General features: G+C 38.4%; 1 protein-coding gene across 6 annotated transcripts in view; it reads right to left on the reverse strand.

Annotated features, from left to right (window-relative positions):
- FOCAD (focadhesin) overlaps window positions 1-23,157 on the reverse strand; it is a 311,561-nt gene that overhangs the window by 273,601 nt on the left and 14,803 nt on the right. For 3 of the 6 annotated variants that reach the window (XR_014016190.1, XM_081238309.1, XM_081238313.1), the window contains 3 exons: window positions 10,751-10,839; window positions 7,991-8,065; window positions 5,129-5,283 (listed from right to left, as the gene is read on the reverse strand). Coding sequence is in view for 5 of the 6 variants with exons in the window: in XM_081238309.1 (XP_081094435.1) it covers window positions 5,129-5,283; window positions 7,991-8,065; window positions 10,751-10,807 (287 nt within the window). In the remaining variant the exon portion in view is untranslated. Of the gene's footprint in view, window positions 1-5,128; window positions 5,284-7,990; window positions 8,066-10,750; window positions 10,840-11,981; window positions 12,069-15,469; window positions 15,491-18,534; window positions 18,556-23,157 lie in introns of those variants that run through there. The other 3 variants (XM_081238312.1, XM_081238311.1, XM_081238310.1) reach the window with 3 other exon arrangements.

Below are 23,157 nucleotides of genomic sequence, written 5' to 3' on the forward strand. Positions count from 1 at the left end.
ACCCTAAATCTTAACTGCAAATAGTTCTCAAAGTCATTTTTAATCTAACTGGACCCTCATCAATCCATGATCAAAAAGACTCACTGGATCCAGCAGCTTTAGCCGGGACCCATTATGGGCATGTATTAATATCCTATTTGAGATTTATTAAAAAGTAGCCTTTAGGAATCTCAGAAAATAGACTTTAATCTCTCACACCCTGATACCTTTTTTCCCCCAAATACATAAATGGCAGGTCCCTTCCCTGCTTCAAAGCACAAAAGGAACACAAATGAAGTGCTAGTTTATCTAGAGCATAACCGTCCTACCAAACACACTTTTTGAAAGAATGGGTGGCGGGTCGGGGAAGCAGCTGAACTGAAATTACAGGCTGTCATGACATCTCAGTATCGAAAACTAAATACCTGGTTCCACAGGAGATACTGTTTTTATTCACAATCCCGTTACTAAGCAACTATAACAATGGCTGCATGAGCTTTCTAGAAGCTAGTGCAGTTAAGGGAGGGGGCGGGGATCTAAGGAAAGAAAAATGAGGAAACTCCTTGCTTTGGGAATCTTTATCATAGGATAAACTCAATGTAAAAACAAAACCAGGGACTTCCCTGGTGGCGCAGTGGTTGAGAGCCCGCCTGCCAGTGCAGGGGACACGGGTTCGTGCTCTGGTCCGGGAGGATCCCACGTGCCGCGGAGCGGCTGAGCCCGTGAGCCATGGCCACTGAGCCTGCGCGTCCGGAGCCTGTGCTCAGCAACGGGAGAGGCCACAACAGTGAGAGGCCCGTGTAACGCAAAAAAAAAAAGAAAAAAAAAAAACAAAAACAATCTAAACTTAAAACAAGCAGTTCCTTAAAGGATAAGAAAATGACATGCTACTATATATATCACTCACCCTAATTTTATTTAATTTCAAAATTTGCATTTAACTGGTGATAATAATTTCCTTACTGTGTTTTCTCTGTAGCCACCTTCTTTCCTTCACCCTCCCTGGGGAATAATTTTTTTTTTCAAATTTCCTTACTGATTAAAAGAACATTTTCAACCTCTTAAATCCACTTCTTTGTTTACAGAAGCTCTAAAAACTAGTTTACAATTGTTTCATGTTGCCTCAGCTTTGAACCGAGAACACTCTGGACATCAAACTATTCCTTTGAAGGGAACAATCTCTCAAACAGAGCCAGACACTTTCCCAGCCACTCCCTGAAGTTTAGACAACCAGAGCTTTACCAATGTCAAGTCTTATTCAAAGTTAGACTATACAATGTAGCAGGCTCTAGACCAATGTTTCTCAAATTGTGGGTTGGATTTGGGGGCGGGGGGTGGTTAAGAGGAGGCAGCTTTTCATACATGTTCCAAGGGAATTTACATATTAGACCTGCAAAGAGCCAAGGAGCAGGTTATAAGGCTAGGAGAGAGAACCTCACTGACTTTTCCTCCATCTTTCCTTGCAGCTTTCAACATTTACTGCAATGCTGAGAAAGCTCTGGAAGCTACAACTTCTAAATATCTATTCCACAGAAGGATGCTGCTTCTCTCTCCTCTTTCCCTCTTTCTCTCTTTCTTTCTCTCCATCTCCCTCTCTCCCTCCCTTCCTCTCCCTCTCCCTCTTTCTCTCTCCCTCTGAAGAATGTTAGGATGCTAGGTAGGCAAAATGAAAAAATACAGTTTTAGACTCATTCTTCTGCATCAAAGCTGAGCAATCGTTGTGTGGCTCTGTTCCCAAGGTGCCTCTAGACTGCCATAAATCTCTATTTTAAGAAGAGAAAGCCACAGACAAGAAGAAATTTAAACACTGGAAACTGAAGATCCAAAATGTCTCAGCCAAGAACCACAGGGAAATGACAAAGTCATTTTTGTTTTTAGATCCCAAAGACAAAGATGGTTTTCTGTCTCAGAAGATTCCCTGAGGAGCATTTGGAGGAGGAGGCTGTTTGGGTCCCTGTTTTTAATTAAATTTAATTTCTTAAATTTGATTCTCATTTTGCTTTCGTTAAGGCATAAACAATACAAAGTATAGTCTCTGTAATCACTACAAACCACAAAGCTCTACTACTTGAAATAAAACAAAGGAAATTCTTCAGAAAGAATCCTTACCTCTACTGACAACAATAAAGAAAACCAAGCACTTATATAACACATTTCACGATCAAATTGATGCAAAAGTTAAACTGGTTAGCTTCAGAACCTACTCTGTCTACATCTCCTGTGGCTAACAATTTAGACAACATGAACACTCCAAGAAACTTTAAAAAAAGTTTTTTCAGGATCCTTCAATTGTTATAATTCCTATATTTGCTTACCATAAAATTCAAGGCTTTCTTCTATATATTGGCCATATTTCCAAAGACCCTTGAAAACGAATGGTAACCTATATGTGTAAGATTACTCATTGAAGCACTGCCTATAATTGCAAATAATTGAAAAAAATAGGGAATTGGTAAATTACAGCACATTCATACAATGGAATATTATACAGCCAGAAAAAAATAGAAAGCACTTTATGTATGGTAAGGAATGATGTCTAAGATATTTTTTTCATTGAAAAATGCAAACTAAGGAATACTATGTATAGTAGGCTACTAATTTTTTTAAGAAAAAACATGTACATATAAATTTTCAGTTACATGTACACACAGCATCTTTAGAAGGATAACAAGACCTGTTAAGAGGTCTACCTGAGGAGAAAAACTGAGATACAGAGGAAAGACAGAGAATTTGCCTCCTACGCCCTTTTGAATTTTTTACCATGTGAACATGTTGCTAATTCAAAAAATGTATTTTTTAATTTAAAAAAATCTAATATTACTGACAAATTTTCACATACACAGATGACATGCTGATCCACTATCAGCAAAGCTTATGCTTTTCGGTTTACGATAGTGATGATGGACTTATACTGATGTGTGAAGGATATCCCACACCAGCATAATTTTCTAAAAGGACATTCTGGAGTTAAAGGTATAACCTAACTTGCTCTAATTATCCCTTAGTCAGAGACGTTAGCTGGCCCCTGGCCCCTTTAGCTGCTGATACTCTTACTTTTGGATATAAACAGTACAACTAGACAATGCAAGGAGGTTCTATGTTTGTGAATTTTAAGGCATTTGAAAATATTTAGGGAGGAACTAATACTACTACCTGCATTTAAAAAAAAAAGGGTGAGGCAAAATCTAGGTGGCTTGCTTAAGGGCAACCAATAAGTTACAAAAAGAGAGACACATTAAAACTTAACCTTTTAGGACTTCCCTAGTGGTACAGTGGTTAAGAATCCACCTGCCAATGCAGGGGACACGGGTTTGAGCCCTGGTCTGGGAAGATCCCACATGCCATGGAGCAAGTAAGCCTGTGAGCCACAACTACTGAGCCTGCGCTCTAGAGCCTGCGAGCCACAGCTATTGAGCCCACATGCCACAACTACTGAAGCCCACGCGCCTATAGCCCGTGCTCTGCAACAAGAGAAGCCACCGCAATAAGAAGCCTGCACAGTGCAATGAGAAGCCCGCGCAGTGCAACAAAGACCCAACACAGCCAATAAATAAATAAATAAAAACAGTTTTAAAAAAAACAAAAAAAAACTTAACCTTTTAAATGCTGCCTCAAAACTAATTTTTTAATGGATATACAATAGGATCCTTCTAAAAACATTTGTTTGAGTGTGTACGCGTGCATGCATGTGCACGTGGGCATGCACACAAAGAAAAAGACAGAAAATGAGTTAAGTTTTTAGCCATGATTGAACCTTACTTATTCAGAAAGATTTGGTCATCTACTAACTGCTGAAGAGTGTGCTAGAGACAAAAATACAGGTTAAAAATAGAAATATATTGTGAAAGAGCAAGTAGCCCAGCTTAGAAGAGGGAAGTGTCTAGGCAAGAGAGGTGACATCTGAGCTGAGCCTTGAAGGATGAAGAAGATGATATCAGAAAGAGAAGGGGAAGGAACATTCCATGCAGAGGTTCAGCATGCACAGGCTCAGGAACAGGGAACAGGTATGCACGGCTTAGAGGAGGGTTCATGGCAGAAAACGCAGGTTGAACAGAAGGTGGGAACTAGTTTGGGAAGGGCACGTATACCACACTAGAGGGCTTGGACTTATAAATGTAGATAGCAGAATATAAAGAAAAAAAATCAAAGCTCCAAAAAGATGCAAAGAGATGATGTAAGGGAACAAAATAAGATTTGTGAAGAAAGGTTAAAAGGCCAGAGGTTATTTAACCTAATAGAACTCAAGCCTAGGAAGGAACTGTCCACACGTTGATGGTTACAGCTGTACTCCGTCTCCACAGAAGGCAGAAAAAAAGATTAAGTATTTAGCTCTGATGATACTACGGTAAAGGTGAGTAAGAAACATCAGGAGAACAAGTAACCCCACTGAGAAGGAGGCGGGGGCCTGGGTAAGAGTTGGGAGAAGGGGACAGAAGCTCAAATGATTTAAAGCAGGCAAAACTGAAGGCATATAGATCAAGACCATTTCTTGAAGCAAAGAGTGGCACCTCCTTTTCAGGGAGTATTTTACAAGAGATGCTCACTTCCATGGGATGGTGCAAATACAGTCTTGTTTGACCACCTCAGAATGCCCATTTTATCCCCTGGGATTCCATTAACCTCAGTCTGTGAATGGAATAAATATGGTCATTCCAAACAAATTCAAAGAACATTATTTACTTGGAATAATCAGGGGAAGACATGTCTAAACCACAAAATGCTTTTAAAGAAATTAGTGCTGTTATTTTCTAACGCATGCACTGATGCTAAAGGCTGACTAAGTATTGCTAATAGTGTATAAATTTTACCACTGTGGAATAATGCTTATGGGCAACCTTCTTTCTTAAAATAAGTCAGGAATTTGTACTGCAAACTGTGAGTTATAAACTACTTAGCTATTCCTTAAAAAGAGCAATGACAAAATAAGCAGAACCCCAAAACTTAAGTACAGCAAATGACCACAAATCCCCAAACTTTTAGAGCTTAAATTAGCATGTTCTCACCACATATGAAATTTCAACTGCATGACATTTTTAGGGAAAGGAAAACAACTGGCAAGTAGGATGAATGGTGACCCTTAATGGCACATGAATGAATTTTTTTCTAAAAATTTAAATCATTAACTGATCAAACATGAAGGAAAGAGCACCTGGTTGATGGAATCAGGTTGAGAATCCCATTGAGAACATAGCTGAACTCCGCAAGATCCTGAGCGACAAGGGCTACCAGACCCTCACAGCAGGCTGTTCGAACCACGACATTATCACTGCAACACTTCTCCCACAGCAAGTTCAAAGCAGGAGTCTGAAATCAAACCAGTGATTAAAACACACGTCTGATGAGCAGCAATGCATGTACACCCCCAGCCATTCATCAAAGTGTAATTCGGGGCTTCCCTGGTGGCGCAGTGGTTGAGAGTCCGCCTGCCGATGCAGGGCACACGGGTTCGTGTCCCGGTCCGGGAAGATCCCACATGCTGCAGAGCGGCTGGGCCCGTGAGCCCTGGCCGCTGAGGCTGCGCATCCGGAGCCTGTGCTGCGCAACGGGAGAGGCCACAGCAGTGAGAGGCCCGCGTACCGCAAAAAAAAAAAAAAAAAAAAAAAAGTGTAATTCGTTCACAGTAGGCTAACTTTCCTCTACAAAAACCATGTCACACCATTTGTAGAATACACTAAAGTCAGTTTTCCAAGAGAGGTAATGGATATGTTCTGATATAGCAACTCTCTCTCATCTGGTGTCTTTGCTGCAAAATGAGGCTGGCTGCAGAAGTATGACCTGAGTTCGAGCAACATAACTACTAGGAGATCGAAACTATGACTTGGCTCCAGCACTGTGTTCTAACTAAGCCATTTAACCAGACGTGAACAATACCAGCATATCAGTTAGTCTAAGTTGGACTCCAAATCATACCTATGCTTCAAGCCCTAAATGGCAGTAACATTTTCAGAAAATGTTCCTGCTCTCCTCCCACCAACCTCTATCACCCACATGCCACCCCACTGTCCCCCACAATGTCCCTGCCCCAAGTGATTGAAGCTGAATGTGGACCCAGAGGAAGGAGACAGAAGTAGGACAGGCTACGAGCAAGCTGCTGGTTCCATGACTACAAACAAAAGCCTAGAAAAAGTGTTTTGCGCAAGGAAGACTGTGACTTCTCCCCCTCACACTGTGAACCTGTCACCTTTGACAGGAAAGCACCGGAAGGACACATAGATACATATAAGTTCTTTATTTTGAAAAATCCTATAAAAACAGAGGTTCTAGCTTTTATAACTTTCTCAGGAACTCATGACCCTCCCCTCAAAAACAAAGGTTCACTACTATTTGGATGTATTGTGGGTTAAGTCCATTTAGATTTTACATGTTGTTTGGGGGATTTTTTTTTTTTAAAGAACACAAAATGAAGCTATTTTTCCTTCCTCGTGACATAATTTATTAGGGAAACATACAATCTGGAGAAAAAAAAATTAAGACTCCCCAGCTCCCATAGAATAACTAAAAGAATGAAAATCAACATTAAATTGTGCCAACTTTCCCACAGTAGCTGGCTCTGAGAGCCTCTTCAGTCTTAGAATCCCGCTAACATAACAATACAATTAACAGTCACTGAAGGGAAGAAATATTTATATTCCATTTCTTTTATTCAGAAGGAAATTGTATTCACCTGTATAGACAATACCAAAGCGTTCTAAATGTCATCACTCCACTACTAAGCCAGAATAACAAAATAAATGAATAAAAAAACTGTTGCCTCAGGTAATACTGTGCCCTCATGGAAGTAAGCATTCATTTATTAGAAGAAGAAACATTTAGTTACAGGGATTTGACATTCAGTAAATCCTGGCAGTTTAAGTAAAAACACTAGATCTTCTCAGAGTACATAATGTGATTATCGGCAGGATTAAGATCAGAATTCTCAGAAAACCTAATTTATATGACTACATACAAACACCAGATAAATGCCAGTTAGTGAAGTATGCCTCTACATTGACTTCAACATGTCAGCAGAAGCTGTAAAGAGATGTAACTTGAAGCAGCTAATAAAAAGGAATGTGAGAGAAAGGAAATCAACTTATTTCTGTTATGAAAAAAAAATCTTATTTCCATCACCTATATTCTCCATAGAGTGACCTTAGAGGACCTACTTAAGCAGAGCTTCCCATCAGCATGTCAAAATACACAACACTGGTCAACCAAAACCCAAGTGGTAAATATGTCAGTAAGCTGGCACTGCTTCAACTCTTAGCATTCAACTGCTCTATGAATGGCACAGAATTTTTCCTCCAGCTCTTCCTGTCAGGGGATGACCTTTCCAACTTAGAATGCATATTTGGGGCTATACCTAAAGCATGAGAAATCTCCTACACCCAAACAGAGCCACTATGTTCACTTTCTCCATTAAACAAAAAGATTCCCTCAGCAGTAACCCTATCAGCCTTCTCTAAAGCATGCCTACCCTCCTTCCACCCATGTTATTTTTCATTAATAGTCATAAGAATACTCCCCTTCACCCCTTCCATATCTCATTCCTGGAGTGTTGTTACAAATTTTAAAGTTTAAAAGAAAATCATGGCGGGCTTCCCTGGTGGTGCAGCGGTTGAGAATCTGCCTGCCAATGCAGGGGACACGGGTTCGAGCCCTGGTCTGGGAAGATCCCACATGCCGTGGAGCGACTGGGCCCGTGAGCCACAATTACTGAGCCTGCGCGTCTGGAGTCTGTGCTCCGCAACAAGAGAGGCCGCGATAGTGAGAGGCCTACGCACCACAATGAAGAGTGGCCTCCGCTTGCCACAACTAGAGAAAGCCCTCGCACAAAAACGAAGACCCAACACAGCTATAAATAAATAAATTTAAAAAAAAAAAAGAAAGAAAGAAAATCATGGCAAACAAACAAAAAAAGGCAAAATCATTTCTGTAGTGACTGAACTGTGAGGAAAACAAAAGAAGTGCTTATGCAGTCCAGCTAGCAGCAATATCTGAATAGAACTAAAGTACAAAGTTAAAGACAGACCTGGTTTGTGGACTGATGGATCTTTCCTGAAAAACCATTTTCCTTTAGAACTGCAGCAATAAGATGACCTGCAGCCTAAAAAAACAAACAAAATTAATGAATACATTCCCTTGGAAGTTCTCGCTCAATAGTTAATTTGAAGGTAACTAATAGCAGTACTAGTTGATAGGGTATGCCAGTCACTCCCATTCATAGAGTGTGTGCTTTGTAGAAGGCACTGTATTGGCACTCCACATACATAATCTCTTATCTTCATTAACAACCCTCAAGGTAAGCATTTTATCCTACATTTTATCCCAATAAGAAAACTATTGTTCATAGATGTTGAGAAAATTGCTGGAATTTCAGTTTAAATTGCTGTCACTTAGTATTAGAAGATAATTTGAGATTGCTTAATCCATTAAACCATGAGAAAAGTGAGAAACTCCACAATTTTTAAAATCATCTTTGTAACTAAATGAAACGCATCATTCTTCATCATGCCCTTAACGAAGATCATCATCCCCATGCCCACACAGATTTGAACCAACAGGTCCTCCCCTCACCACGACCATTCTCCTTCCTCTATGCTCTATGATTTAATTTTTTTATTGGTTTCTCATAGGTTTCAGCCCCTTAATAAGCTTTCAGCCTCATAAATCTCTAAAATTTCCCCATATCTTCTTTGGTCAAAAAGCCAGTAATTAAAACTAAGATTCTTATAGGAGAGCTGATTCCATAAATACATAAATGTCATTATTTACCATCACCTCAACTCCACTCTCCTAGTTTTTCAGCACCACACAGCACTGCTGTCTTAGAGCCACAGGCTAGCAACAATGACAGCCACGCTATGTATGGGTTGGGAGAAACTTTGCTACGGCAACAACTGTTCAGCCTGCCCTTGAGACCAATGTCTGAAAAGACTACGAATACCTGTCAGTGTTGCAAAGACGCCCAAAAAGCTCAAATAAAAACAAAGCACCTACTCCTTCGTTTCTTTTTGTATTTCACACATTGTAATTGAATTCAGACCTCAATGCTTGATGGTCTAAGTTTTACAATACAAGTCACACATTTACATGAATTTTAAGTTTAGATCAATGAACTGTCTCTTACCTCTTTGTTAAAGGGATAGTAACAAAGAATTGAGGACCAGTGAATAATTTCAGTTCCTGTTTACAAAATATACCATATTTCATTGAATGTAACTGGCCATCAACTGCAAGATACACCATTATTTTATGTACCACCAAGAAAGAAAAGAAGTCTGCCAACTAATTTGTGTTATACAATGCTTCTTATAATTTAAATTTTTGATTTTATATTAATGAAAGAGCTCTTTCAGACTCTTTTAGAAAATCATGGCCAACTTCATAAATGTGCAGGCAATACCAACTGTATAATGACTGCTGCCATCAATTACTAGGTACAACCCAATTTCACAGATGTTAAAATGTGAAAAAATATGTGTGAATCAATGAAATATGGCACTAACACTGAGCAGTGGTTACAAAAGAACAATAAGAAGTATTCAGAGGACAGGGCACAATTGCAAGAACCTACTGAAACCAATATGAAACACAACAAGGACAAAAAAAAGCTACTGTTCATATTTAGAAAAAGGACTAAAAGAAAAAAGCTTAATGATAAACATCCCCCCATTGCCCACCAAATTCAATTTCTCTAATTTACCTTCCAATTTATCTCTCTAACAAATCAGAGAATATAGCCTAAATTGATTTTAAAATACAAAATCCAAGTATAAATCAGCCTATACCGCTACTTAAGTTTTCCGTAACAGAATAGTTTAAATAGATATCGTACACTAGACAATACACTTTTCACTTAATTGTAACAGCAACACAAATAGGCATTTCTTGATTTATCTATGCTAATAAAGGGACTCCAGGTACAGAAAAATAAAAACTGTGGACAGCATCCTCCAAGCATTCATCTTCTTCTTCATGGTAAGCACCTGTGCTGCACAGGATATGACTCCAACCCAGTCAGGTAGAAGGGAATCTTGCATAAGGAGTGTTCTACTCCTCATGGAAGGGTTCCCCACTACCCAGCTAAGTCAATTCCCACAGCAGGCATCTCCGAAGGTAACTGTTGAAAGTATCCAAGACGCTGTACGTTGGTAAGTCTTCAGGCAGGCTTCTGCTGGCCCCTTAGCTTTACTCTCACAAGAAAAGACGGTAGCTATTATGGTACCTTGATTAACAGGGATGCTTCTAGTTAGCTGAAGGCTAACCAGAAAATCAGTTCTGTTTTCACCCTAATAACTGAAAAGCTCTTCTAAAATAAATTATCACAATCTTCTACCTGAGTTAGCATGTAGATCCAATTTTTTAATCCAGGATATTTTACCTATTGAATGTCATTATTATAAATATCTTTATTCTTAATGTTGTACTGTGGTAGAATATACCTGTTTCAATATTAATCTCTCATATTCTGTAGATGTATAACCATTTAATTCTGTTCCTAATAATTAATTATAGACCAAAAAATATATATTCAAGGATTAATCAAGGTTTTTATCTCTAAGAAGAAAAGTATGACATAAATGAAAGCAGAGATTGGTCAATTTCAATATTTACTTTCCTATGTCATACATAAATTTTCAAATTAACTGATATAAAAGTTGTTTATTAAGATATATTTCAGTACATATAAGAATAAAAATATTTAATGTTAAAAATATAAAATTCAATTAACAATCCACCAAAAATGTTTGTTTGTTACCATGAAGCATAAACAAACAAATAAAATTACCTGTGATTGGATAAGAGAATTTGGAAATTCAAACCTTTTCCTGATATCATCTGACATTTTTACTTCTCTCACATGTACGTAAGCAGATTCTGTAATCAAAACAAAAGAATATTTGTTAGTCCGGAAACGGAGTTCAAACCAAGTATTTGTCAAATAACATGAAAGTAATTCATTCCAAAGACAACAATGGACATAAAGCACAGGGCTCTGCAGAGCAATCCCTTGGCATACCCTTCCCTGTTAACAACTTCAGCCCTCAAATGCCATGACTGATAAATAAACTAAAAATGCCCAACAGTTCTTAGTTTTTCCCATTAGAGCAAACCCTGAAACAGATGAATTCACTCCACAGAAACAAACAAAAAAATCCAAAAGTTCAAGCCTAAATAACAGGATTTTAAAAGTTCAACCACACGTTTGAAATAGAAATTAATTCTTCTGTGGATCAAAACTTCTGAGGGAGAAAGAACCAAACTTTCACAAAATTGTTTAAATTATGCCTCACTCTGATACAAGCTTCCGTTTAATCATGAATCCAACTGTTAGTGACAAGTGTGAAGCATTGGTGAGCTTTTTCAGGAAGTACGGAAATGACCTAGAAATTCACACATCAAAACAGAACCCGTGTCTTCTAAAAGAGGAACAAGCAAGCAATTAGCACCAACTTTTAATATTTACATCACACCTCTCTGACTCCTACTGGGCTCTCAAATACAACAACAACAAAATCATGGAGAAGGGCAGGTGGCAAAGTGGAGGCACAGAACTAATAAGAAGATTTCCCAAGGATCCCAATTTATCCAATTCCCATGCAGCACTGAACCCAGCAAATTACACCACTCTAAAAAATAGGATGCTTTAGGCCACCTATTTATTACAGTATAACTTAAAAAAAAAGTTTGTCAGTACTGTTCTCTAAGTCACCTTATAAAAATAACAGGCAACAAAACCAAGCTTTCCTGATCTCAAAAATGGAAGCTTCTTGTGTTGAACCTGCAGCTCTTTCTCACTATTCTCCTCCCTTTCGTCCAAAGCCCAACTCCCTGAATAATTTATACTACCTTTCTTCCTCAACATCTAAACTTTGCTACGGCAAAGTCCCTTGAATTGGACATTTCATAGCACTGAAACAACATGTTCTAAGACTGCCAACCATGTCCCCTGTCTAATTTACCCATTAGCTTTTCAGCAGGTCACAATTTCTTCAACTTCCCCGTTGTATTAATCTCACCTTTCTTGAGATGCTCTTCTCTTTTGTTCCATAAGACATCACAACAGATTTCCCAAAGTGTGTGCCTGGGAAACCCAAGATAGAGATCTCCTCGAGAGGAAAAAAGAATTTTGAAGGGACATATATTGCCATCTTGAAGATTCAAAGAGTAAACAAAAAACCAAATAATACATGAAATATGTCAGAAGGTGATACAATGGAAGAAAATAAATCTGATCTCTTTTTCTATGAGTTTGTTTTTGTTTTTGGGGGGTTTTTTTGCGGTACGCGGTCCTCTCACTGCTGTGGCCTCTCCCGTTGCGGAGCACTGGCTCCGGACGTGCAGGCTCAGCGGCCACGGCTCACGGGCCCAGCCGCTCCGCGGCATGTGGGATCCTCCCGGACCAGGGCACGAACCCGTGTCCCCTGCATCGGCAGGCAGACTCTCAACCACTGCGCCACCAGGGAAGCCCCATGAGTTTGTTTTTGAAGTACAATTGACCTACAACGCTACGTTAGTTCCTGTTATACAACATAATGATTTGATATTTCTAAACATTTCAAAATGATCATCACGATAAATCTAGTTACCATCACCATACAAATTTATTACATAATTATTGACATATTCCCCACACTATACATTTCATACCTGTGACTCATTTATTTTGCAACTGGAACCAGAGGCGGGGGGAGGCGACTGGATGAAGGCAGTCAAAACATACAAACTTCCAGTTATAAGATAAATAAGTACCGGGGTTATAGTGTACAACATGATAAAGGTAATGAACACTGCTGGATGTTATATATGAATGTTAAGGGAGTATATCCTAAGACTTCTCATCACAAGGAAAACATATTTCTCTTCCACTTCTTTAATTTTGTATCCATATGAAACAATGGGTGTTCACTAAACTTACTGTGGTCATCATTTGATTATGTATGTAAGTCAAATCACTAAGCCTTAAACTTATACAGTGCTAAAAGTCAACTGTACCTCAATAAAACTGGAAGAAAAAAATGTTTTTAAAAAGTAAAGCCAACAGAGTAAGGGGGGGGGGGATGAGAAATGAGGGATGGACACACTTCCTATTTAAATATGGTGGTCACCTTAGAGGGTGACATTTGGAAGTTAGCCACACAAATCTGGGAAAAGAGTGTCACAGGCACAGGAAACAGTGAGTGCAAAAGCCCTAAGCTAATAACCTGCTTAAGACCCATCCAGAAAGAGGAAAAAGATGAGTCAGGGACAGAGTGAAGGAGGAAGAGAATGGTAAATCAGAGTCAGTGAGAAGCCAGACCACAGAGGGCCTTGTAAGCCACTGGACGGACAGATGTATTTATCCTGAGTGAAACTGTTAACTACTACAGGAAAAAAAAAAAAAGTGGTAAGATTTTAATAGAATCACTGAGGTGAGGAGAGGTCAGATTCTGGATATCTTCAAAGGCAGAGCCAATGTGGTTGCTAATGGATTAGATGAGAGTATAGGAGAAAGAAAGGGTCAACGATGACGTCAAGGTTTATGATCTGAGCAACTTTATTCTTAATTTTAATTCCTTTGGGCATTTTACACATTAAACAAAACCAGGTATATATTACTTACCATGGCATTTTTTTACTAAAAGGAAAAGATGGAGTTGCCATCAACTGAGATAGGGAAATAAGTTTTGTGAGGGAAGACCAGGAATTCCACTGGACAGGTAAATTTTAGATGCTTAATGCATATCCAAGTGGCAATGTCAGGGAGAAAGTTGGATAAATGAATTTATAATTGAGAGACAGATCTTAGTTGGTGATAACAAATAATGGTGTGTATTATTAAAGAATCTGAGAGGTTCTAAAGCAAGAAGTTTGATTAACTTTGCTTAACCCAGAGTTTACCAAACTTATCTGGTCATGGCCCACCTTTTTCTAAAAATACCTGTTAACAGTCTACATAACCAGCCTTCCCTGGGATACACCTTGGCAAACACTGCTCTACTGGCTCCTCCAATTCCTCTGTCCACTCTGCTTCTCAAGCACCATCTTCCTGAAGGTGCTCCCAAGCCTTTTGCCTTGTGCTTCTTTCATGAAAACTCTCCTGGAGCCTTCATCTCATCCCTATCTCCAAACACTTCCCTACTCTCTCTCATAAGGCTCTAAAACACCAGAAATTGGGGAGGTTAGAAACAAAACACATATTTTCTCTCATAAAAACTGTTTCCATTTCAGTGCATCTTCTCTCAATTCTCCTCTCACAATTTTCTTCACCAACATTCTCTAAAACCAGTCAGTCACAAAGTCAGCTTTGTTCTTTCCAGCATCTCAGAGTCTACCTTTCCTCTCCATTTCTCCACTCATCATCTTTGTTCCTCATGCTAGGCTTCCTTCAGTAACTGCTTAATCTTGGGGTTCTCCATGCTTGAGTTCATCCCATACGCTGCTGTCAGATTAACTGTCCTAAAATGCTATTTCCATCATATCATTTCCCTGTAAAGAATTCATAGTGGGTTTTCAATAGCCTGTCAGATTAAATGCAAATTCTGATTCCCAGGTTTTAAGTCTCCAGCAGCAGTCTCACACATTCGACTTCATTTTCACTGTTGTCTAATTCCAATCTGGTTAAAACCATTTTCAGAATAGTCCCATGTGCTCAAAAATCTGCTCATTCCTAAGGGACTTTATTTATGTTGTTGTCTCCCATATAAAATGTCCTCCTCTGTCTGTTCCTACTATTTAAAGATGAAATTCATTTCATAGCATATCTTCTCTGTTAAGCCTTTCCCAAGCAGCCACATCTTAGAGCAATCGCCTTGCTTTATATTTCTTCAGTGCTATTGCATTTGGTCTGACCCATACTACCATGTGACTATTTACATTAGGATTGTTCATATTTTTCTGTAAAGGGTCAGATAGCAACTACTCAGATTTGCCACTGTAGCAGGAAAGCAGCCACAGACAATGCATAAACAAATGACCAGGGCTGTGCTCCAATAAAACATTATTTACAAAAACAGGAGGCAGGTGGGCTGTAGTTTACTGACTCCAGGTTTACATAATGACTATTTAATTAATTTCTAAAATTTGTTGACAAAAATTGCTACAGTTGACATTCAAGTCTGCCCCTGTGCATCCAAGCACAGGTAAATACATAAATAAGATAAATTATACATCTTATTATCTAAAAGATGAAAAAGTTCTCTTTATCATAGAAAACAAACTTTTTCATGCCCCTAAACTCTGAAGGAAATTTCTCACATTAGGCTTTCTACATGGGATACAGAGTGATATAATAAACAATAATCTCAATAACATAAGCAAAACAGAATTTTATGTTACTTCTTTTTTAAACAAACCCTGGAGAAAGCCATGGTTATAACATAACATGTAATTCAGAAAAAAAAAAAACTCTCAGCTAATGGGGTCCAAGTACAGAGTTTTCTGATGATCTAACCTAACTCAATAGAAAGTCAATTTTAGAGTATCCAGAGAAGCAGAGGGTTATCAACTTACCCCAGAATATACTTACGCAAATGTCAAGAGTGAGAGAGTTAGATAGAAGAAATGTGGGGTTATACTCTGATTCAGGACTGAACAATGGAATTCCAAAATGCTCTGGGGACCAGACAAACAGCTGGTTAGGCTAATAGCTTATTATGGCAGTGAAGAAGCTGAGCCATCCGGAAAGAGGACTTTATCTCCAGGAGGTGGGCCAATGGAGTAAAAGAGTACTGTTTTTACCAAAATTGTCTAAGTATAGATGACAAATACCTAAGCTTACAAAAGATAGTCCTAGTTTTGGTACAACACTTTAGAGAATAAGTTTTTAAAATCTACAGTAACTATCTTTCCTTAGGCATTCTCAAAACCACTGCCACAGCTGCAATATGATTTGATATCATCCTTGATTTGCTATCCTAGAGCTACAAACTGCAGGTGCCTTTCACCTGCTGGAGACACATTTCAAGGTTAATCACAACCATTTCGCCTTTCAAGGTATCAAAACATCATATTCTCTTAGGGAATTTCAAAAAGAGTACATATTTTGATTTAGCATTGGCAGTGTAGCATGTGTCCTACTTTATTTTTAATCTCAATGTCCCTTGGGCATCTTATACATTTAAGAAAACAATTTGTATATTACTTCTTATCCTGACATTCTTTACTCAAAGGAAACTAGTCACAATATGCTCCATAAACCACGTTACAAAAAAGAGTATTTGATTTTAAAAGATTTATCTCCAAACTGTCATAGTGGCTTTTTTGTCTGAATCTAAATCAGAAAGAGAATTTTCAATGAGGTCTTTAAGTTCCAAGTGAATCAAAGCATTTGTTTAACTGAAGCAATTATCATCTTATCTGCCAAGGTGTTTCAGCCCACAAGAACACTTCCCCAAAAATAAATCAATTGCACTCTAGAAGTAATAAAGGAGATAGATAAAGCACCTTAGGTTTTCAACTTTCTCAATAGTTTCCCTAGGATACAAAAATATACAGCCACAGATCACACAAAAGTATTTAGTGTCAAACTTCAAATGAAGGATACAATCTGAAAAACAAGAGAAGAATCTCTCTATAGTAGACCCTCAAACAACATAGGGTTAAAAAATCTATCTAACGCCGACCCCCGCACAGTTGAAAATCTGCACACAACGTTATGATCAGCCTTCCACTGCCATGGTTTCTCATCCACTGATTCAACCTACCACTGATCATGTAGTATTGTAATAAAGTATTTATTGAAAAAAATCCATGTATAAGTGGACCCGTGCAGTTCAAGCCTATGTTGTTCTAGGGTCAACTGTAATTATATTCACAAGTGCTATGGGAACCTAGCAGAGGGATTATGCAGGGTAGTTTGCGGGGGCCGGTGTCCAATGGTCACAGAGAAAGACTTGACTTTGAGCACTTGTGACTACCAAATTTCTATATAGGAAGGACTCAGGGCAGCAATATAGGTGGAAGTCAGGGCTACAGAGAGTACATTCTGGAAGCTAGTCTACAAAAGCAAAGTCATCATCAGACTGATAAAAAGTAAACTTCCTTCACATTAAAAGGACCCTGTTTCAGAGACACAACTAGGACCTTTTTTCTTTCTAACACTTTATCAACTCTTCCAATTATCAGTTATGCATTTACTTAGCTTCTTCCATCCACAAGTTAAGCTATGGAACCATCAGACTGAGGATTTTTAACACATATTTTGACAATTTATTACTTTTTTTAATGGCTTATAGGAAAGCTGATGCGTACCATCAATAAATTTGACCTGATCTTATAAGTTTATCAAGACTGTGGCTCAGGGGTATATTCCAGACACTTCTAGTTGCTTCACTCTGCCCCTTAAAGAAAAAAAAAAATTTTTTTTCAATCACCCAATATTTATATCTTCCTTGTTGTCCTACCTGCTTAGCTTCTCACCTACCTCTTCTCGGTCCCTAAGAGTCCCACAGCCTCTCTAGTATCTGGCAGCTGGAATCTGTCTCATCACCCTTTATTATATCCTGAAACCTGCTAGAAACTAGCTTAACCTCAGCTCTTGCTTCAAAAGCTTCAAAATCCAACTGGCTCCTGAACTCTCAAATTAACAGGACAATTGGAGTCCTCCTAACGACATGATTCATAAAAATGGAAATGTCATGGGAAAATTGCAATGGAAAGTTTTTAATACTAAAGAGCGAGTGTAAGAAAATAGTGATTTTTTTTTTTTTCCTTTTTGCGGTACGCGGGCCTCTCACTGCTGTGGCCTCTCCTGTTGCGGAGCACAGGCTCTGGACATGCAGGCCCAGCGGCCATGGCTCACGGGCCCAGCCGCTCCGCGGCACGTGGGATCCTCCCGGACCGGGGCACGAACCCATGTCCCCTGCATCGGCAGGCGGACTCTCAACCACTGAGCCACCAGGGAAGCCCGAAAATAGTGATTGTTAATCATTATATTCACTAAGTCATCATTAAATTAAGCTGAGAGTAGGAAATACTTTTATTTTCACCACTAATTTCAAAATCAAGACGAGGTAGAGGTCAACCTACTGGGATGACAGAACCACTTGGTCAATCAGAGAAAGCGGGAACGGCATAGACGTGGCAGAGACTGCTAACTATCCTTCAATATCTGTGCTTTTCTTCTATATTAATAAAACTGTAGCCTGACCAACTGTATTACATTTCGTAGCCTCAAGTATGGCTACAGAGACTGGGTATGTGATCAAGTTCTCCCCAGTGGAATCTGAGCAGACATGATGTGCCAGTTCCAGGCTACAACCTGTTTCCTCCACTCTATTCCCAACAGAAACCAGGTCTTGGCAACAACTCAGATTCAATCATGTGCATGAAGATAATGCGTCTAGGACACGGCTGGAGAAACAAGATGGAAGGAGCCCTAAATGATATAGCTTAGAGCAGAACTGCAAACCTGAAACTCCAAAAAAAAAAACCTTCTACTTTGTTTGAACCATTGCATTTTGGGGTCTGTTTGTTGCAGCAGCTAGTACTTCCTTAATAATATATTGGACCTGAGAGCATCTCCCTTCTGTACTTTTGTCACTGGAGAAACAATGTCAGAGGGGTTAAGCAACTCAACAAAAAGGTACTCACCCTAGCAGTTCACATGAGAAGGGAGGTTTCCTGACTCCCAATCCAGTGTTTCCCTGGACTATCAGTAACATGAGACATGACCAGCACACTCCACATTCCTGCATCATGTCCCAGGAATTTTAAAATATGTAATTCAAGTGCTGAGCAAATTTAGGTGACTATAAGTTCTGATTATCTCACTGGTTGCAATTTACTAAAATACATCAAATTGCTATCATATTCTTGCCTTTACAATTTAGTTTCTTCTCAGTTATATCACATGTTACTTACTCATAGATTTTGAAATGGGAGTCTAAAATAAGATCAAAGGCAGGAAATACCAAGTTAGAGCTTATTAGTGTCCAGGAGAACCAAGCATGAAAGTAAGAAACAAAACCACCAACTTCAATAATGTCTGATTTGTTACAATATTTTCTTCAATTATTCTTGGATTACCTTTTCTAAAGTGTCTTTTATGTGTATGTATTTATATGTTAAATATACAAGGGAATGCAGATGAAAAATAGTGATTTTTAAAATCTAAAGACTGATTTATCTCTAGAATTTTTACAGTATCCAATCTAAGTCTTCAAAGAAGTCCTCAAATTAGCTCCTTTATGAGATTATTTTTTTCTAATGTTATAATTTTTAAATATTTTTGCTCCACCAAAAGAATAATTTCTCAAATTGCTCAGTACATTTTTAAATAAGTATTTTATGTTGATACAAAATAATCTTTACTGTATATTTATGATAAAACTGATGCCCAATCATTTTGAAGACCATACTGACCAATAAGTGTCTAATCTGAATAGCTAAAATCTCCGTATTCATATTACTTTTAATGCCATTCAGTTAACTAAAATTTAGTAAAACACCACAGAATGTGTTTTATAGGTATTTGATTTGTATTTCTTCCCCTAAAAAATGACTCAAATTTTGTGCACTGGTTCTCTAAAATAAATTACTCCTCAGCAAATATTAATATGGCACAAACTGAAGTATACCAGTGTCCCTCCAGGGAAAAAAAAAAAAAAAAAGAGGAAATGATATGTAAAACAAGAACATCTAAATGTTGATAATAGATGGGTACATTGGAGTTCATAATACTATTTTATGTTTATATATGTTTGAAATTTTCCATTATAAAGTTAAAAAAAAAAAACCCACATGTGTGATTCTCACCTAGGGGCCAAGGCAATAGTCTCAGCACTTCACATTTATTAACTTATTTAATCCTCACAATACCCTATGAAATAGGCACTCATTTTACAGAAGAAGAAACTGAGACACAGAAAAGACAGATAACATTCCCAAGGTCATACAATAAACTGAAATTCAAATCCAGGTAGTCTGGGTACATATGTACATAGAAAAGCCTGGAAAACATAAATTATGGGTGATTTTTAATTTTGCTTGTTCCTAGTTTATTAATTTTTTCACAAGAATATGTGTTTTTGTAATTTGAATAAAGTTACCAAAAATATGAAAACCTTTATTCAAATACTTACACATTCTTTAGAAATAGAGGATATGACTTTCTAAAACCCAAATCACTATAAGCATAGAAATCCATCATTAACAGATGTCATTAAGTGAGCAACAAACTAGAAAAATTTTAGAAATGATAAGACTACTTTTTAAGCCATTTTACCAATGCTTCATGGAAAGAGTAATATTGAAAAGGGGTCAATGTAATTTAACTAGATAGATTCAATTAACTTTAGACCATTTAAAAATCTTCCTTCATTTTCAAGGAGAAATATAACCATTATTATTTTCCTACTTCAGACTCCTGGGAAATTTTATACCAAAATAAAAACTCTCACTCTCAAAAAGAATTATGTAGACTGATGACAAGTTAAATGGCAACATTTTTCTTGATTGCTGCAAACTGGCCAAACTCATTTCTTATTTTTCATGAAAACTAAATTATTAAAATCATATCGAATGGAATAGAATTATTTTAACTTACACTCTTAGTACTAATGAAAGCTGAAGATCAGATGGGCCAAGGAATTTTATAGGAAGATAGTAAATTTCCCTGCTGTTAACTAACTCAGTGTGGCCCAAGGTGGAGAATATCTCTATATTCCAGGCCTGAATGGACACAATCACAGAAATAACATCATCACCACACTGTTAGAAGAACCACTCTAAAAATGTTCAAATGAATAAGATGAATAGGGCACTGTGAAGCAATGTCATATATTCTTTTGCAAACCCTACAACTATCCATAGTGAAGATGAGAAAACGTCTTTAATTTGATTATGCTTAGTCTTACATACCCCTATCACCATGATGACAGAGCAACTTGACACAGAGAGAAAAATGCATGGGGCTGGAGGGTCAGGGAGTAGGAAAAACAGACTGGTTGCAAAACCTGACTCCACCACTAGGCATTAAAATTTAGGTTAATCACTTACTATCTGGAGCCTATTTCCTCACTGGTTAAATCTGGGGCCACCTGCCTCACAAGGTGGCGTAAATAACAATATGAAGTAAGCCTGAAAGCCAAGAGGATCTTGACACAGTAGGTATGTACTCTAAAAATGTGTTTCCTCCCTCCCTTGATACCATGTAGGACAGTCAAGGGAAGCGAATGATGAAAAAGAATTTAAGTTTTAGGGATAAGTAGGGCATCTCTAATCAAAGACTAGGATGGGATCCTGTATGTAAGTCACCAGCTAGAGAAATAAGACACCAGCGCCCACGGTTAGGAAATGCATGAAATTCCCATTCAAAATATACAGTTGACTTCTAACTCACCTGCTGAAAACCTTTCAACAGCATCCCACTGCACTCTGTAATAAAATTCAAACTCCAAACCATGGCCAAAAGGTCCTACATGATTTGGTCTCACACCTGTCCTTCAGTCAAGGAGCTTTAGCCACAATGACCTCCAGTTTGCTCCGTGAGCCTCCCAAGTTATTTCGATGTGCAGGTCTGGAACTCTTAGGCCCCTCAGCCTCAAGTGTTTGTGCCCTTGCTGTTTAAACAGCTGACTCCTCTCACTGTTCACATCTTCCCTTGAGCCTCTCCTACCCCCCAGCCCCAAGTGCTTCCCCACTCCCTACCCCCAGTGACCCACTATTGTATCCTTCACAGCTTTGGTCTCAATCTCAAACGATCATCATATAGTATTTCTGCTGCCTCTCTCTCCACCTCCCAGTGAAATGCAAACTCCTGAGGGCAAGGGCCTGGACTCTCTTTTTGACCACTATACCCCAGCATATAACAAGTACCTGCTCAATAAAGATTCACTGAATGAACACAAAGCACAACATGAGATTCAGAACACCATGTTGGATGAAACAGCTCCTATGTGCCACACATCCACAAAACACTATAAGTAACTAATCCCATTGGATCTTCAGAATAACTCTGAGGTAGGTATTATTAACGCCATTTCCAGTATGAGAAAATAAGAGCTCAGAGAGGAAGTAACTTGCCTGAGGTTACACAGTGGTATTAACAGCCAGGATTTATTGAGAATTTTACCATGTGCCAGGCAGGCATAGTTGAAGCTCTTTACATGTGTTCTCTCACCCAATATTCAAAACCCCGTGACGTGAGAACTACTATTATCCTCATTTTCATATGAAAAACCATGTGAGGCAAAGAGAGGTCAAATTAACTGCCAAAGAGAGGTCAAAATTAACTGCCTTACAAAATTATGTAAGAAGCAGAGCATGGATATGAACCGTGCAGCCTATGAATGTGAGTCAAAGTTCACATGCTTAACCACTCCTCTATAAAGTACAGTTGACACAGAGTTCCTGAAAAATTAAAATAATCCATTAAAGCAATTCACTCAGAACCAGTCACATAACAAACACTTTTTAGATGTTAGGTCTAAATCCAACACATTGTTTTTTTCTATTATATCTTGCTGCATCCCAGGGAATCAAGCAAATCTTTAAAAACAAAAACAAAAACCTAGGTTTGGATATACAGTGCTAGATCAAGTTCCCAAAGCAGCTCATCAGTATCCGCAAACAGCTCTGCACCTTTGCATATATTGCAATCCTAAAAACATGTAATCAAGTCTGATGCATGAAAGTTACATATTAAAGGGCTGCTCCATGCCGAGAACAAAACACAAAAATTATCAATCCAAACTTAACCCTCATCCTGTGGCACCATCACCAGCAACACATTTCCCACATCTGTATGTTTTGAGATTTTATACTTGTATTTCGTTGTTGATCATTCACTTTAAGTCCAATGAGTACCTAACAAAGGATAAAGATTGGCCACTTTCATCATGGCGACTGGTATCAATCTGTAGTGAGTCCATGCTTCTTGCCATTGATATCAAGGCTTTCGTATTTAATTTTCCATTTTTTAAAATCAGTAAATATTCATTGAAATAGATGAAATCAATCATTGCCCAAATAATTGCTCAAACACTACCGCACAGACACAGATGGCTACACGGCTGCCAAATGAACGCTTGGCTGGCGTGTAGCCCCAACCATGTGACAGCTCAAGACACATCTCAATGAGACGGGACACTTTCACTTCAAAAACATGCAGGAGTTTGAAATAACAATGGAATGTTCGGGAAGAAATGTTCAGAAGCAGGAAGATCAAGAGGAAGCCACTGAATGTTCTCAGTTCGTGCAGCTGCCTCAGAATAC

Source organism: Mesoplodon bidens, assembly GCF_964165515.1.
Source record: "Mesoplodon bidens genome assembly, chromosome: 6".
Lineage (NCBI taxonomy): Eukaryota > Metazoa > Chordata > Mammalia > Artiodactyla > Ziphiidae > Mesoplodon > Mesoplodon bidens.